General features: G+C 35.4%; 2 protein-coding genes across 3 annotated transcripts in view; both read left to right on the plus strand.

Annotated features, from left to right (window-relative positions):
- LOC101886227 (ovostatin) overlaps positions 1-15,713 on the plus strand; it is a 370,063-nt gene that overhangs the window by 86,944 nt on the left and 267,406 nt on the right. The gene's annotated exons all lie outside the window — the stretch shown is intronic.
- Positions 1-15,713, plus strand: part of ubash3bb (ubiquitin associated and SH3 domain containing Bb) — a 44,430-nt gene that overhangs the window by 13,078 nt on the left and 15,639 nt on the right. The window contains exons 2-4 of one of the 2 annotated variants that reach the window (XM_087283235.1): positions 13,048-13,101; positions 14,840-15,026; positions 15,148-15,312. Coding sequence is in view for 1 of the 2 variants with exons in the window: in NM_001128755.1 (NP_001122227.1) it covers positions 13,048-13,101; positions 14,840-15,026; positions 15,114-15,312 (440 nt within the window). In the remaining variant the exon portion in view is untranslated. Of the gene's footprint in view, positions 1-13,047; positions 13,102-14,839; positions 15,027-15,113; positions 15,313-15,713 lie in introns of both variants that reach the window. The other variant, NM_001128755.1, reaches the window with a different exon arrangement.

Consider the following 15,713-nt stretch of genomic DNA (forward strand, 5'->3'; position numbering starts at 1 on the left):
AGTTGTCAAAATTGATGCATGTTAAGTGTCATTCGAGTCATATTAAGAGACAAACACACAAGTGTCTGCTCTCCACCACAATGATGAACCTACAAATTTCAACATTACAGAAACCTCAGTATATCGCAACCTTAAAGTCTATTTCATGTCTCTTTGTTAATCTTTTTGCAAAAGTACATAGAATAATGTTCATTTCAACATTTATTTTCCTTGAACAGTCTGACGCAAAACTTTTTGGGAAATAGAAATCTACTTCTACACTGTAAAAAATGCTGTGTTCCACTAAATGGATTTGTGTTGGGACAACATAAAGATACTTATTAGTTTTTACAATTAAGTTGTCTCTCAAATACCTCAAGAATTTTAGTTAATTCTGCTCAATTAAAGTAAGTAGTTTTTACAAACAGCAAATGTCTCTTTTTAAGTGTGCTCAATTCAAATTCTTCTTTATACAATGAAATTCCATTACACTTTTTTTTCATTTTAACCTAACCCTTAATCCTAGTAAAATTTTTGTACTGTATGTTCGATTCTTAAATGGTATGTTTATTTAGCTTATTCTATATACATTTATAAGTAATGAATCATGATTGTTAAGCCAACACCTTATTTTTTCAGTGGACTTTGTCAGACAACAACAGTACTAATGGTGTATTCTAAACTTAATATATCCATATTCAGTTAAAACAAAAAAATTCTTGTAGGTGTTAATTCTATTCATTCATTCATGTTTATTTATAGCATTTTTACAATTTAGATTGTCAAAGCAGCTTAACATAGAAGTTCTAGTAAATTGAAACTGCCAGTCCAGTTTTCAGAGTTCAGTTTAGTTCAGTTCAGTGTGGTTTAAAGGTCACTGCTGAAAGTCCAAACACTGAAGGGCAAATCCATTGATGCGCAGCTCCACAAGTCCCAAACCAAGCAAGCAAGTGGTGAGGAACAAACTTCACCAATTGACGAAAGTGAAGTAAAAAACCTTGAGAGAAACCAGGCTCTGTTAGAGACGGCCATTTCTCCTCTGCTCAAATTTCTTGTGTAGAGCTGCAGTCTAGGCGCCAGAGGCTGGAGAACACTGGAAGTCCATTGTGGAGAAGCTGCAGGTGTGAGTAGGTCACTAACGGGTGTTCAGCCTGGCCCACAGGATCAATGCGGACATTTGTCTATCACTGGGTCTTTCAGAAATCATTCTCATGCTCTCTACTCCTCCATGACCACCAAAACATCTGTTCAGGATATGGCCTGATCCAGGATTATGTAGACCTCTAGAAGTTCTGGTTGGCATGATCACTTCACAGGTCACATCAAGTGTGCTGCACAATCTCTAGAGAACTCGGGATGAGTATCCACAGGTGGAAATAGAGAAGATAGAAAACATAGTGTAGCTGCTGTTCATGGTGTATTTATACAAGACATATTAATGTGCAATTTTGAATAAATGATTGATCAATTTTTGATGACAAAAGCTCATTTCAATGGCATTTCGATGTAAAATTGTATCAGTGTTTACCTTGTAAAAACAATAATATCAATAATAGAATTTAAAAGCAATATTTTTTTAATTTATAGTATTTTAAAATTATTTAGTTCCTGTCAGATGTCAAAGTGAATACTTCAGTTTTTAGTGTCAAGTAATTCTTTAATAATCATACTAATATGCTGTTAAAATAATTTCTTTTTTTTATTAACACTGAAAACAACAACTATTATAAAGATTTATAATGAATACAATGTTCACAAGAGCAGCATTATTAAAAAAAGAAAAACCTTCAAAATAAATATCTTTGTTACACACAGTCCAAGAAGGTGAAGGAGAGATTGTTGTTTAAAGTGTTATTCTAAATCGCAGTGACTCTTGAGCGTCTTGGCAATGAATCAGGCAAAAACGGAAGAACTGTAAACAGGAAATTTGGGGATGTTGAGGTCTGAGCTGTGGGATTTCCCCAAAGAGTCGAGTGAAAGGTGTGTTCATGCCTGTTTGGTCAGCTGGACAATTATGAAAAGACACTTTGTTGAGATTATCTGGAGTGATTTGTTAAAAAAAAAAAAAAAAAAAAAAAAAAACCTTAGATGCATCATTACACAAGTACAAATAATAGATATGGAAGTGTGTTAAACTTGTAGTCTGTCTTGTTTAATGTATGGGCTGCTGGTTGCTATTGCTTAATTGCTGATTCGTGGTATAAATGCCAGCAAAATCTAATCTTGTGTTAAGATTTCTGATATGTTATACCACAAATGCCACAAATTTTGATCTTCAAAAGCAAGCTGTAGCATAAAAGAAAGACATTAGTGAACGAGTTTTTATGTCATTTATTGCATGACTAGCTCACACAATATTTTACTTATACTACTAATATTGAATTTAAAGGGATAGTTTGCCCAAAAATGAAATTAACTCACCATTTATTCATGCTCTTTTGGCTTTAAATTAATTCTTTGTGCTTTTTTGTTTACTAAATTTTAAAGAAAGTTGAAAACCTGTAACAATTGACATTCATAATAGGACAAACATACTATGGAATTCGATGGTTACAGGTTTTCAAGTGAAGAGTAACTAAATGCATTGGGTGAACTATCCCATTACTTTTGACAGCTCTCATGATACCATTTAAAAGATCTATTATAAATATCTATTAAATAGATAAAGATCTTTTTAAATAATCACGTGTATCACAAGCTACAGACAATTTCTAATAAAATACTGTCCACGTTCATATAGTGGTGTAAAGTTACATATTGCAAATATTCAAATGACTGTAATTGAGTAGTTTTTCTCAGGAGTTGAAATTTACTAAGTAACTAAAAAGTAAAAACTGTATATTTTTGCTTTCTCTTGAGTACTTTTAGTGCTGTGTCTGCACTTTTTGTCTACTATTTTCCTTCAACCTGCAGCCACTACTTTGTTTTTTCTTCTCTGTGGGGATTGGGTCAGTATAAATAGATCATAAGATTCTTGTCCAACCAAATCGCACATAGATACTAAATCGCATCATACTGAACAACCGCAAGATATTAACTGTTTGAAAGCATTAAAAGTATCCAAGAATGATGTCCAAAATCTTTACACACAATGACCCAGAGACTTTTCCCAGAGATGGGTTGTGGCTGGAAGGGCATCCGCTTTGTAAAAGCATGCTGGGTAAGTTGGCGGTTCATTCCACAGTTGCGACCCCGGATTAATAAAGGGACTAATCCGAAAATAAATTGAATGAATGAATGACCCAGACACTGTTTAGACTGCATGTCACTGTATGATGAATGAAATGGCCTTAAAGGTGCAGTATGTAAGTTTGACACCCAGTGGTTGAACTTAGTATTGCATTCCTGGATCAAAACAAACACAAGCGCAGGTTGCCAGATTAAGAACCAACAGGAGTGTGTCTAGCAATTGAGCCTAAAGGCTGATTTAAATCATGTTCTTTATAAAAGCAATGGCGTGCTATAGATATTTTCTATTATTAAAGGAGTTTTTGTTTTAACCAACAGCTCAAATTAATATATTAGAAAAGGCTTATATTTCTTGCAGCTAAACAAGAGAAAACTATGGTGGCCGGGAAGTGCAAAACAACATTACAAAGTGTAAAACACTTTTACAAAGCTCGAGACAATTTATCTGTCTGATGATAGGTAAAAATGTTTTTCAAAATGTAAATTTGTCTCGAGCTTTGTAAAAGTCTTTTACACTTTGTAAAGTTGTTTTGCACTTCCCAGCCACTGTAGAATACTGACAATGATCACCTCAGATACACGTGCTTTATTCAGTGTTAAATGCTAACAATGTGAGATTAAATGCCATTTTATGTGATATTTTTTAAATATTACTGAAACAACAGCAGATAGTTCACCTCAGATCTTGAAAATAAAATAAACCCTTTTCAATTAAACTTTAGACTCAAAACTAACACAGTGATTCAGAATGTACATTTTATAATTTTAAAGAGGTTTATTATGTATTATTAGATTACCGTTTTGTGAGTGAGTGCATATTCTGTCCTTCTGAATGATTGCATTTACATTTCTGTCATGTTTCTTCTGCTGCAAACAGCCAAATTGCTTATCACTGCAAATTATGTCATGTAGCGTGTTGTTAGAACACCTAATGTTTACGTTCGTAATATTTATATTTTTTTCTATTTAATAACCTCATGTGGAACTCTGAATCTGTGTCTCATTTCGGAGTTGGCTACTGTCCACCAGAGGTCCATTTCGGTCATGGACGCATACTCTGGGAACATTTCTGACTGAATGAATGAATGAAATACGCAGTTTTCCAACAAGGCAACCCGGGGTGATGAAATATAATTGGCTAAAATGAACATGGGCAGGTTATAAGAACCAAAGCAAAGACAGACATTCCAGGACGTAACTCACATTTTTAAAGCAGAATATCTGACTTCAGCATTGTTTTTTAGATAAACAAGAATGTTCGCTTAGCATGTTTCTTAAATATCTGGAAACATGTTGCAACCCAAGCTCATTCTGCAACCCGGGCTCATTGTGGAAACGTAGCCCCGCGGACATTTCTGCAGACCGTGAAATGCGTCCCGGGAGGTACGTATTTGAGCAGTTTTTGTTTTCGTGAATCCCACTCTGGGGAGGGCGCGCCGTTCGCGCCCACGCTGTTCTTGCGTGAAAAGCAGCCGGAGGCCGCTGTGGAGCAACCGTCCATCCGTGTGACTGGCTGAACGACTGAACGATCGACCGGGCGGCCGGCCAATTGGCCGACCCAGCCGCCCTCCTCCTCCTCCTTCCCTAAACCCAAGCGACGATTTGCAAATGTCGTCCAGAAAAAAAAAAGCAAAAGCTCTTGTCTTTGATTTTGACCGCGTCTTCGGATCTCGCCGCGTTCTCGCCCTTATTTTTTGGATTCTGTTTTTCATCTTACCTGATTTCTGGAACCGCTCTTTCCCAGACTCGATCCCTCCTCCTCTGTGCCTCCACTCCGCCGACGTAACACTGCGAGCTAAGCAGACAAACTGGTTGCAGCGGGAAAGGCCTCCACACAGAGGTGAGCCATCAGCCGGCGAGCGCGAAGAGGAGGAGCGTCGTCACACCGCCCCATAGCGTTCGCTCGAAAAAAACTAAATGCGGCCATACGTACCTCCGGCCACGTAAATCGCAGTCTCCAGAAATGTCTGCGGGGCTACGTTTCCAGAATGAGCTTGGGTTGTCATTCTGAGAACGTAGCCCAGCGGACGTTTCTGGAGACCAGATTTACGTAGCCGGAGGTACGTATGGCTGCATTTTATTGTTTTAAGAGAACGCTACAAGGCGGTGTGACGCCGCTCCTCTTTACACTCGCCGGCTGACAGCTCACCTCCATGTAGAGGGCTTTCCCGCCGCAAGCAGTTTATTCGTTTAGCTCATCGTGTACGTCGGCGGAGTGGAGACTCGGAGGGGAGCTGACCGCGAGGACGGCGACGACCGGGTTCGTGTCCGGAGAAGAGTGGTTTCAGATATCAGGTAAAACAAAAACAGAACCCAAAAAAAAAAATGTGAACGAGTTCATAACTGGGTGAGAATGTGGTGAAATCCGAAAACGTGGCCAAAATCCGACGAGGGCTTTTCTTTTTCTGGACGGCTTTTGTAAATCGTTGCTTGGGTTTAGGGAAGCAAGCAGGCGGGCGGGTCAATCGGTAAAACCGATTGGGTTTAGGGAAGGAGGAGGAGGAGGGTGCGTCGGCCGATTGGCCACAGTCAATCATTCAGTCATTTAGTCAGTCGGAGACAGTCACTGGACAGCGGCCTCCAGCGGCTTTACACGAGAACAGCGCGGACGCGAACGGCGCGAACGAGAGACGTTAGAGATGCGAAAAAGCATGCACAGCGGCCTCTCACGGATTTGTGAAAACAAAAACTGCACAAATACATACCTCCCGGGAAGTATTTTGCGGTTTTCAGAAACGTCCGCGGGACTACGTTTTCAGAATGAGCCTGGGTTGCATATTATAGTATTTTTGTGCTTTAGAAGAGAAAAACTTACATAAAGCACCTTTAAACAATCACTAAATGCAGAATGTTGTTTTCACGTACGTGGACAAAATGCATCAACCTTTCACAGGTTAATACTCACTACTCCTAAGTATTTTAAAATGGCTACTTTTTATTCATACTTTGAGTAATATTTACAAAAGATACTTGCAAATAATAATACTTTTATTTAAGTATAATTTTTTAGTACTCTTTTCATCATTGCATTCAAACAACTTTCGCCAGATAGTCTTATGCCAGGGGTTTCCAAACTCGGTCCCGAAGGGCCGGTGTTCTAGAGAGTTTAGCTCCAACCCTAATCAAACATACCTGAACCAACTAATCAAGCTCTTACTACATATATTTAAAACTTCCTGGCAGGTATATTGAAGCAAGTTGGAGGTGAACTAAGCAGGACACCGACCCTCCAGGACCGAGTTTGGACACCCCTGTTTTCCGCAGTTTACTAAATGATCAATTATTCATACAGTACATGAAGGTTATTCATACATGTCAGAATGTTTGTACAAATAAGAAATGACCCTCTCAATGTCTTATCTCTACATTTTTGCTTAAAGGAATAGTTCACAAAATTAAATAAACAAATATAAAAATTTTATAAATTCTAAATTAAACAAAACACAAAAGAAGATGTTGGGAACTATAGCCTTTGATATCTGTTGTCATTTGTTGTTTCCAAAATTCTATAAATATATTTCTTTTAACAGACAATAGAAATTTCTTAAATAAATAGAAAGAAATGGAGATTAATTACATTTTTTTATGTGAACTAAATCTTTAATACACAAGATGTGCATATTTATATGGTAAAACGAGAGTTCCATATGTACAGTCATAATTACTTCATTATCGAATGTGTTACTGGAATTAGTGAAGAATCTCCTCCACTGCACCTTCAGCAAATTGTGCGTGAGTAATACATGGTCAATTGGAAATAGCTTGTAAGACATAAAAAGACATCTTAGGACATGACAGGTTATAAGTGAGGCGTGTGTGTGGGCGCTTACGCAGTTTTATTTATCTCGATTTTTTGAGGCATATTTGGTTTTTTGATGGAAAAAGGTTTCTTCTACCACCATGACCTACTTTAAACTTTCATGAGGGGATGTGTTCACTCTCACGCTTCAAATGTGTGTTAATATTTCATGCTGTCAAGAGCTTTTTCCGTGAAATCAAATTGCTGTAAAAACGGATTTGCTCTTTCATCCCCTCATTAAATCATGAACCTTTGCGGTCTCTTTTGATCTTTATTAGTGCACATAGGAAATATTCAGGTCATTTTTTCCTGCACATTTAAGGATGGTTAATATGTGCTTAACTGTCATCATGCGCTATGTCAATATTATATTATATTATATTATATTATATTATATTATATTATATTATATTATATTATATTATATTATATTATATTATATTATTAAAATGATATCCTGTGGCTAATATTAATACATATTTGGTTGAGTGCTCATTACATTATGTATTATATAAAATTACAAATGTTAGCCTTTATTGGAATAAAGTCATTTTCATTATTTACAGAATTGGTATAGTGAACTAAAACTAAAAGCTAAAGCTAAAATAGATGTTGTTTTTGTAAACAAAATAAGTAATTTCTGAAAATCTATTATCTGGATAAGTTATATTACAACCCCTAATCCGAGTTAGGACAGTATGAAAAATGCCAAAAAAAAAACAAAAAAAGTAGTGATTTTTACATTTTCTTTGACTTGTATTTCATTACAGACAATACAACAAACATTCAATGTGTTCCTCATAATTTTACTTTATAAAATTAGAACAAACACATATTCCAATTTCAGTTCTTGCAACACATTTCAAATAGTTAGAACAGTAAAGAATTTACCATTTTGTAATGTTGCCGTTCCTTTTCAGAACCCTTAAAAGGCGTTTAGGGACTCAAGTTATAAAGGGTTTCAGGTGTAATTTTGTCCCATTCTTTCTGCAAACAAGTCCTAAAGTTGGCAACAGTATAGGGTCTTTTTTGTTGCATTTTGTGCTTTAAAAAGTGCCACACATTCTCTATTGGAGACAAGTCAGGACTGCAGACAGGCCAGTTGAATAACTGTACCCTCTTTTAATAATTTTCTCAGGTATTATTTTGGTGATCCTCTGTCTTTGCACCTAAAGGACTAGACCAAATCATAATTACAATCGCCTGTTGACATCACCTGTTTTAAATTACATCATTATTTATCAATTTGCCTGATTACTAGCCTAAATAGCTCCTGTCCCAACTTTTTTTGGAATGTGTTGCAATCAGAGTGACAGCAAAGGATGTTTACAAATAAAATGAAACTAACCAGACAAAACATGAAATATTTTGTGTTCATATTGTCTGTAATGAAATAGAAGTCAAAGTAAATTTGGAAAGCACTACTTTGTTTTTTTTATTTCCGTTTTCTATACTGTTCCAAATTTTTTTATTTTTTTTAGTTTTATAATTATAGTATATTGTGAGCCTTCAGGTCAAAAAATGTTACTAAATTATCAATATGACACTAAAATACTAAAATTTCATCCCTTTGCAATTTATGTAAAATGTAAATGTCTGCCACATGGAATATACTGGTCTATTAATTGATTCATCATTACCTTAAAATGGGCCCCAGATTTGTTAAAGGCACAGTTCACCAAAACTTTTCAATTCTGTCATCATCCGCTTGTTAAGTCTTGACGTATGGAATACTGTTCCCGGGTCCAAGCCTACTGATTTGAATAATGAGAAAACACTTGTTTGTGACCATTTTTAATCATAGCAAACATTAAATTGTATATATAATCGTGGTGTACCAATAGTCTATGGACTTGCTGCATCACAGACATCAATATTTTCACAATTTATAAAAAAAAAAATTAATCACTTTCTGGCCATTGGATATTATGCATAGATATGTCAGTATATGAAGAGTTCAGATGCAAAAACCTCTAAGTGGCGTCGGAAATTTCTACCCGAAAAGAACATTTTTTATCAGCCTCCTTTGTTTATGTTAAATTATTTTACTTTAAAGACCAGGAAAATAACTTATTCTTTGCCACAAAAGTAATATTACAGAACATACACTCAGGAGCTTGATGAAAATACAAATTTTAGAGAAAAATTTTGGACTGCATTTTGAGGTTTTTGCATCTAAACTCTTTTTATATATTGCGATCATGATTTTTGAAAGCATTACATCGCTTAGTAAATGTTAATTATTACCTTTTGATGAGCCTCCCCATACTGTTTGATAGAGTGCTTGGACCTGGAAGCTGCTTCACGTGACGTACTTAACAAGTGGATTTAATATCCTTCACATCACTTTATGTTTAGAAAACTGCTGGAAAACTGTAACCATTGACTTATACTATTCGTTTTTCCTACTATGGAAGTCAAGGGTTACAGGTTTCTAACAGTCTTCAAAATATCTTCTTTTTTGTTAAACAGAAAAAAAGAAAAAACTTATAAAGGTTGGGAACCAATTGTCGAAGAGTAAATAGGGTATATGCCGAAGCATGCTAATGGGACTTTTAATTTGGCAGTAACCTGGGTTAAGCGCTTCCGGCGAACTGTATGCCGATGCAAAAACCGGCATGTTTAAGGTCTGTTTTCTTTAAAATTCAGCGATCTGCCTTAGCTGAGTGATAGCCAATATAAAGTGGGTCTTAGATTGTACAAGAAACACTGCATTAAATTACATTTTCCCCCGCAATGTCTTTGTAATATGAGCATTTATTTTACCCGAGTATATTTAATGAAGCTTTTGCGCCAGCCTGCCAGTTCTGACTGGCGCATTCGAGTAATCAGCTTTTTGTCTCGTTTTACGCTTGAGCAACTAAATGAATGCCAAAATTTATGTAACTGAATAAATGTTAATGACATTACATCATCGATGCTGTAAAAGGAACCATATAAAATGGAAAAAAGTTCCCAATAACAGGTCACTGGAAGTTTATCAGTATGGGAAAAACACTAGCTCGGCATATACCCTATTATGTGTAAGTCAACATTTTTTGCATGAACTATCCCTTAAAGCAGAAAAAAATTAAAAGTATTTGCCACATAACTTCTACAATATCAGTTGGTTTATCAATGTTACAGGAAATGCTTCAGATATCTGTTGTTAATGTCAAAGAATGCATATCAGAAAATAAAGATGTCCTTGTCTTCAAGAACCAAAGCTATGAAAGATTGAAGAAAACATGACCCAGGCTGCATTAAAAATTGAAATACTAAAACACTTTCTATTTAAAGTGCATTTGAAGAAGTTCTATCTTTTTTAAAGCAGTATTGAAGCAGCAATCACAGTGTGCATGAGGGAAGTGTGAAGATCACCTCTCCCACGCAGCTTATCGGCTCTCTCACACTATACAGATCACAAAATCACATCTCATCTTATCTCTCTTTACACATGCTCTTCGCTGTCACAGACCTCCCTACATGAAGATATATAGTGTGAGAACATATATTACATTAACAATAACACATGCTCTCAATTTACCAACAGCTTGCAGCAGCATTAAAAATGACTGGTGAATCACACTTACTTAAGCATTTGTTGGAGTTTCCGTTTTAAATGCGAATGAATAGGGGGAGAGTATTACATAAAGGAGTCATGCAAGGTGATTAACTAAGGTTTGCGGAAGTATTGGCATTTTCGCTATTATTTAATGCCCCCAAAAGCATGTCTTAACCTGTTTTGCTGCTGTGTTTGTAGATTGCATGCATTCATCTATTGTTAGCTCTGCTTGTTTGCCAATTAATTAGGCTGGTTTAAGATTATTTTTGACATTGTGAAAATGAGCAGCTGCGACTGTTTTTCTTTTGTGCATTGTCAGTAGATCACACACAGAACTTTACACTTCAACCCGTGCTTTTATGCTGTCGCTTGCACAAATTTGGCCTGTTTATTAAATCTGGCCCATATACTTCAGACATGTACACACAGCAGAAAAAGGGATTTTAAACATTACATTTTGCAATAAACAGCTGGCTAGCACTGCATGCTAAAGATACTTTGTTTTATTTGTTTAAATTTGTGTCATTTATTTGTAGTCAGGAATGGCCAGTATTTATGAAACATGTATTCCAATACGTATAAAAATAGTATTTTGTCATTTATATTTGATAGGGTTTATGAAAATTGCTTTGTGTTTTGTATCGCAATACTTTAGTGTCTTGTATCTTTCAAATAATGTAAAATACGGTGTAGGAAGTCTACATGATGACATCATAAAAATGTGGCCTCTGATTGGTGCTTTCTCAGTTATTTGCCTAGGCGTGAGATCAGAACAGAAATTTGATTAGGAAGGTGGTCAATGCTTGGAGTTTAGATGGAAATTATGCAACACACATAAAGAAAACAACAGACGAATGGCAACAGAAGTCAACAATTATTGAAAATAGTGTACTGCACAATGCTAAGACCAGTAATATGTAATGGCAGTATAGTGTACAATTTGGCATTAGCATCGTTGCTTAAAAAAGAGGTGGAATAAAATATTAGTCCTTAAAATGGATGTGGAGCCTTTATCACATAATCATTGTCAGTCTCTGTGCTGCAGGTGGAAATGCAGATGATTTTTAGAAATATCAAACACCTAAAGAATGTACTGGTGTTCACTAAGGGGTCAAATTAGAACTCTTCTAGTTAAAAAAGAACTCAAAAGTCTTGGGAAAATGAGTATACTGTACAAATAATAGTAGTGTGGAAAATAAGACAAACAACATACAAATAAGTCCTACATTGGCGATTCCTACAATACTTTATTGGCTGTTTCAAATGCCAGTAGATGATCTGCAGATGCACTGTACAGTTAATGAAGAGATGTCAAAATGGCACAATACAGAATATGAGATACAAAAATTTAATAATACTCCAGTCCACACAGACTGGTCTAAAACTCCAGACTCCAGTTATACGACAGCAGCAGAATGTATATGAAGAGTTCATTTGCTAAAAAAGAGATAACTCCATTTTTTTTAGAGATATCATGTTATATGTTGTGCACTGAAGAGTACAACTGCAAAAAAAAAAAAAAAAAAAAAAAAACGATTTATAAAAATTATTAAAACTTAAAAAAAAAAAAAGATTTTTTTCAACAAAAAAATAAATAAACAAATAACCTCTTCATATATCACCCTTTTTAAATATAAGACTGTTAAGAGATTGTTGCAGTTTCACTGGCCACGTAATGGATGGAAACACATTAAAGAGATATAGTATTCCAACTCATTATCTGCATTACATGGTTATTACAGTGATTAAATAGATAATAAATTATTTATTAATAATAATAATAATAATTAATAATATTATTATTATTTATTAATAAATTATTTATTTAGTGATTAAACAGATCAAATTTATGCTAAAATGAAAGAGAAAGTCAGTTTAACGGCGAAGGGATTGATCGAATAAGCCTACTGATGGAAGGTTTGCAAACAAATGTCATGCTTCCATGTAAAAGTGTTTTTTAGTATTATCAAAATTCAAAATACAGTATATTATTTTTATATATTTGTGGCTGCTGTATTTTGTTGTTTATTTTGATACACATAAAACTGATGTAATTGGTATTTCATTTTTAAAATACATTTTAATGTATTTTTACACATCCCTGTTTGTAAATGCACTTAAAGCCCTGCTATATTTTACTGTACTTGCACGTAGTGTAATATTAACGAAATAAAGTGGGTCAAAAACACTTAAGTTAAACTGTTTAGATTTAATTAAAATTTATTTATTAATTTATTAATTTAATTACAATAACCTTTTCATTTCGTTGTAAATAAGTTAATTTCAGTGCTTGAAACATTTAAAATTAAATCCACACCTAAATTGTCAGGGTATACCAGTATTGGCAAAATGTAAATCTGTATTTTGAGAGCTACACTATATCTACTTTTTTTTATCTGAGAAACCATGACCATACTATATATACAGTCAATATTTTCCAATTAAAATGATATTATTGCTATATTATTCTTTGATTTTGGATGCAGAATGAAGAATCCAAAGCAGCTGGTAACTATAAAATATTCTCTCTTTACAGGCTGAAAGCTCTGGCATCAACTGGAGGCAGAAGTGTCCAGCTTGCATGCGACTGGTGAGACTTCCTTAGTTCAACCCAGAATGTTCCCCTGCTTGAAATGGGCACTTCTTAAGGTTTTACACTGCCCTCTAGTGGTTAATTTTAGTCAACTCCTTTCTATAAAAATCCATGTGGAATAAATCTTCATGTTAATGAATGATAACTTATACCAAATTGAGAATAATTTTCTCTTTCTCTAATAATATTTCAACAACCCCTTTTTTCAAAACACTTTTTTTTTCTCCAACTACCGATGTCAAATTCACACTTTAATCTTTCTGTTCATCCAGTCTGTCAAATTGGTTTGCAAAAAAAATCTAAAGCTGTGGTAAGATTAGATTTGATTCGTTACAACATTCAGTCATCCATTAAATCGTGTGCAGCAGCTATTCACACCAGAATCTTAATGGGAAATTTATTCAGTACTTTTTCGTCAGCTTAGTCCTTTTATTCATCAGGGGTCGCCACAGTGGAATGAATCACTAACTTATCCATGATATGTTTTACACATCAGATGCCCTTCTAGCTGTAACCCAGTACTGGGAAACATCTGTACAAACTCATACACTACGGCCAGTTTAGCGCATGTCTTTGGACTATAGGGGATACTGGAGCACCTGGAAGACACCCACAAGAACACGGGAGAACATGCAAACAGAAATGCCAAATGACCTAGCAGGGACTTAAACCAGTGACTTTTTTGCTGTGAGGCGGCATCCACTCAGCCGTATCTCCCTCTAAAAGGGATATCACCCTAAAATTATAATTTCCTCATCATTTACTCAGACTCAAGTAGTTCTTAACATTTATTGATTTCTTTTTTTTCTGTTGAAAACAAAGAAACATATGAAGAATGTTGGAAAAAAGCAAGTCATTGTCATCCGTAGAAACAACAACAATAATAAATACTATGGAAGTTCCAGCATCCTTCATTACATCCTCCTTTGTGATCAGTTCAATTCATGTTTATTTATATAGCACTTTTTACAATGTAGATTGTGTCAAAGCAGCTTAACATGGAAATGCTAGTAAAGTCCAGATTTCAGAGTTTGAGTTCAGTTTTGTTTAGTTCAGTGTGGTTTAATTTCACTGTTAAAAGTTCAAACACTGAAAAGCAAATCTACTATGATCAATAGAAGAAAGAAACACAAATATGTTTGGAACAGGTGGAGTATGAGGAAATTATGTCATAATTTGAAGTTTTGCATATGGATGGGAAAAACCCCCAGGTGTAAGTGGGTTTTGAAGAGTTTATCTACATAGTCAACAATACTCTAAGCTTTGTATTGTAAAACAGCTTAAACAGCCCAAAAAATAAAAATAAAATAAATAAATAAATTCCAGATGTTCTTTACTTACTGATCTAATTCTTATATATCAAGGGAGATATTTTGGAAATGCAAGCCAGATGGGATTTAAACTTTGGTAAAGTTTGGTTTTAAAAGAAAAATGTATAATGCTGATTCACTAGTCCTGATTCTAACATTAACCCACAGCATTTGGTTTAGTTTTGTGGCTTTCATTGCAGAATAAAAAATTAGGTAATACTAAAAACCATCTATATACCGTTTCCTAAAAAAGCGATGGATTCATGAAAATGAAAATCTTACTTTTTTATTTACTCCAATTTCCCAAAATGCACTTTAATACAATGTCCAAAAATGGCCTATTCTATTAGTATATTCATAAACTATTCAAGTCAGCTTTTTAAAAAAAGACCCTGATTTATCATAATTTAAATGTGTCTCCATAGGCTTTTCTCTCATTTGGATGACCCGTTCCTAGATGACTCTTTACCCAGAGAGTATGTGCTGTACCTGCGCCCCAGTGGACCTTTACAAAACCAGCTTTCTCATTTCTGGCAGCAGTCTCGCTTCACTTGTGGAAAGAACAAAGCTCACAACATATTTCCACACATCACGCTTTGCCAGTTCTTTATGGTGAGTCACACTTTCTATTTGAATCAGATAATCTGTCATGATTATGTTGCAGAATCTTACATGCTCTTACTTTGACGTGTTGTCCAGTGTCCAGACAGTAAACTAGTGGCTCTGTGTGAAGCTCTGCAGTCTTCTGTGAATCAGTGGAGAGGACGTTTCCCCAGCCCTTTGCCTCTGGAGCTCTACACCTCCACCAACTTCATCGGCCTGTTCGTGGAGGAGCAGGTGGCAGAGACGCTTAAGCAGTTTGCCGCGGACTTCGCGGTGGAGGCTGCTGCTAAAGTGGGTGAGGAGGCGTGAGCTGAGCTTTTCCACAGATGGTGCTCATGTTTTGTCTAATCGCCCCATTACTCACTTTGTTCCAAACTGCATGACTTTATTTCACATAAATGGGTAAATTTAGCAGAACTGATTTTAGCATACAGTGAAATGTTGCAACACAGGCTCATTGTGTAACCATAACCCTGTATACATTTCTGGAGAGCGTAAATTATGTAGTCAGAGCTACACATGGCTGAATTCCTTTTAAAAAAAAAGAATGCTATAGGGCGGTATGATGCCACAGATGGCTTCTGTTTCCTTTCATGCTACAAGCTGACCGCTTACCTCTATGTGGACAGCTTTACCGATGTTACCACTTTGTCCAGTGGCTCGCTTGTTGATAAGCTTGAGATGCAGAGAGGAGTT

Source organism: Danio rerio, chromosome 15 (genome assembly GCF_052040795.2).
Source record: "Danio rerio strain M-AB ecotype USA chromosome 15, GRCz13ab, whole genome shotgun sequence".
In the NCBI taxonomy this organism is placed as follows: Eukaryota; Metazoa; Chordata; class Actinopteri; order Cypriniformes; family Danionidae; genus Danio; species Danio rerio.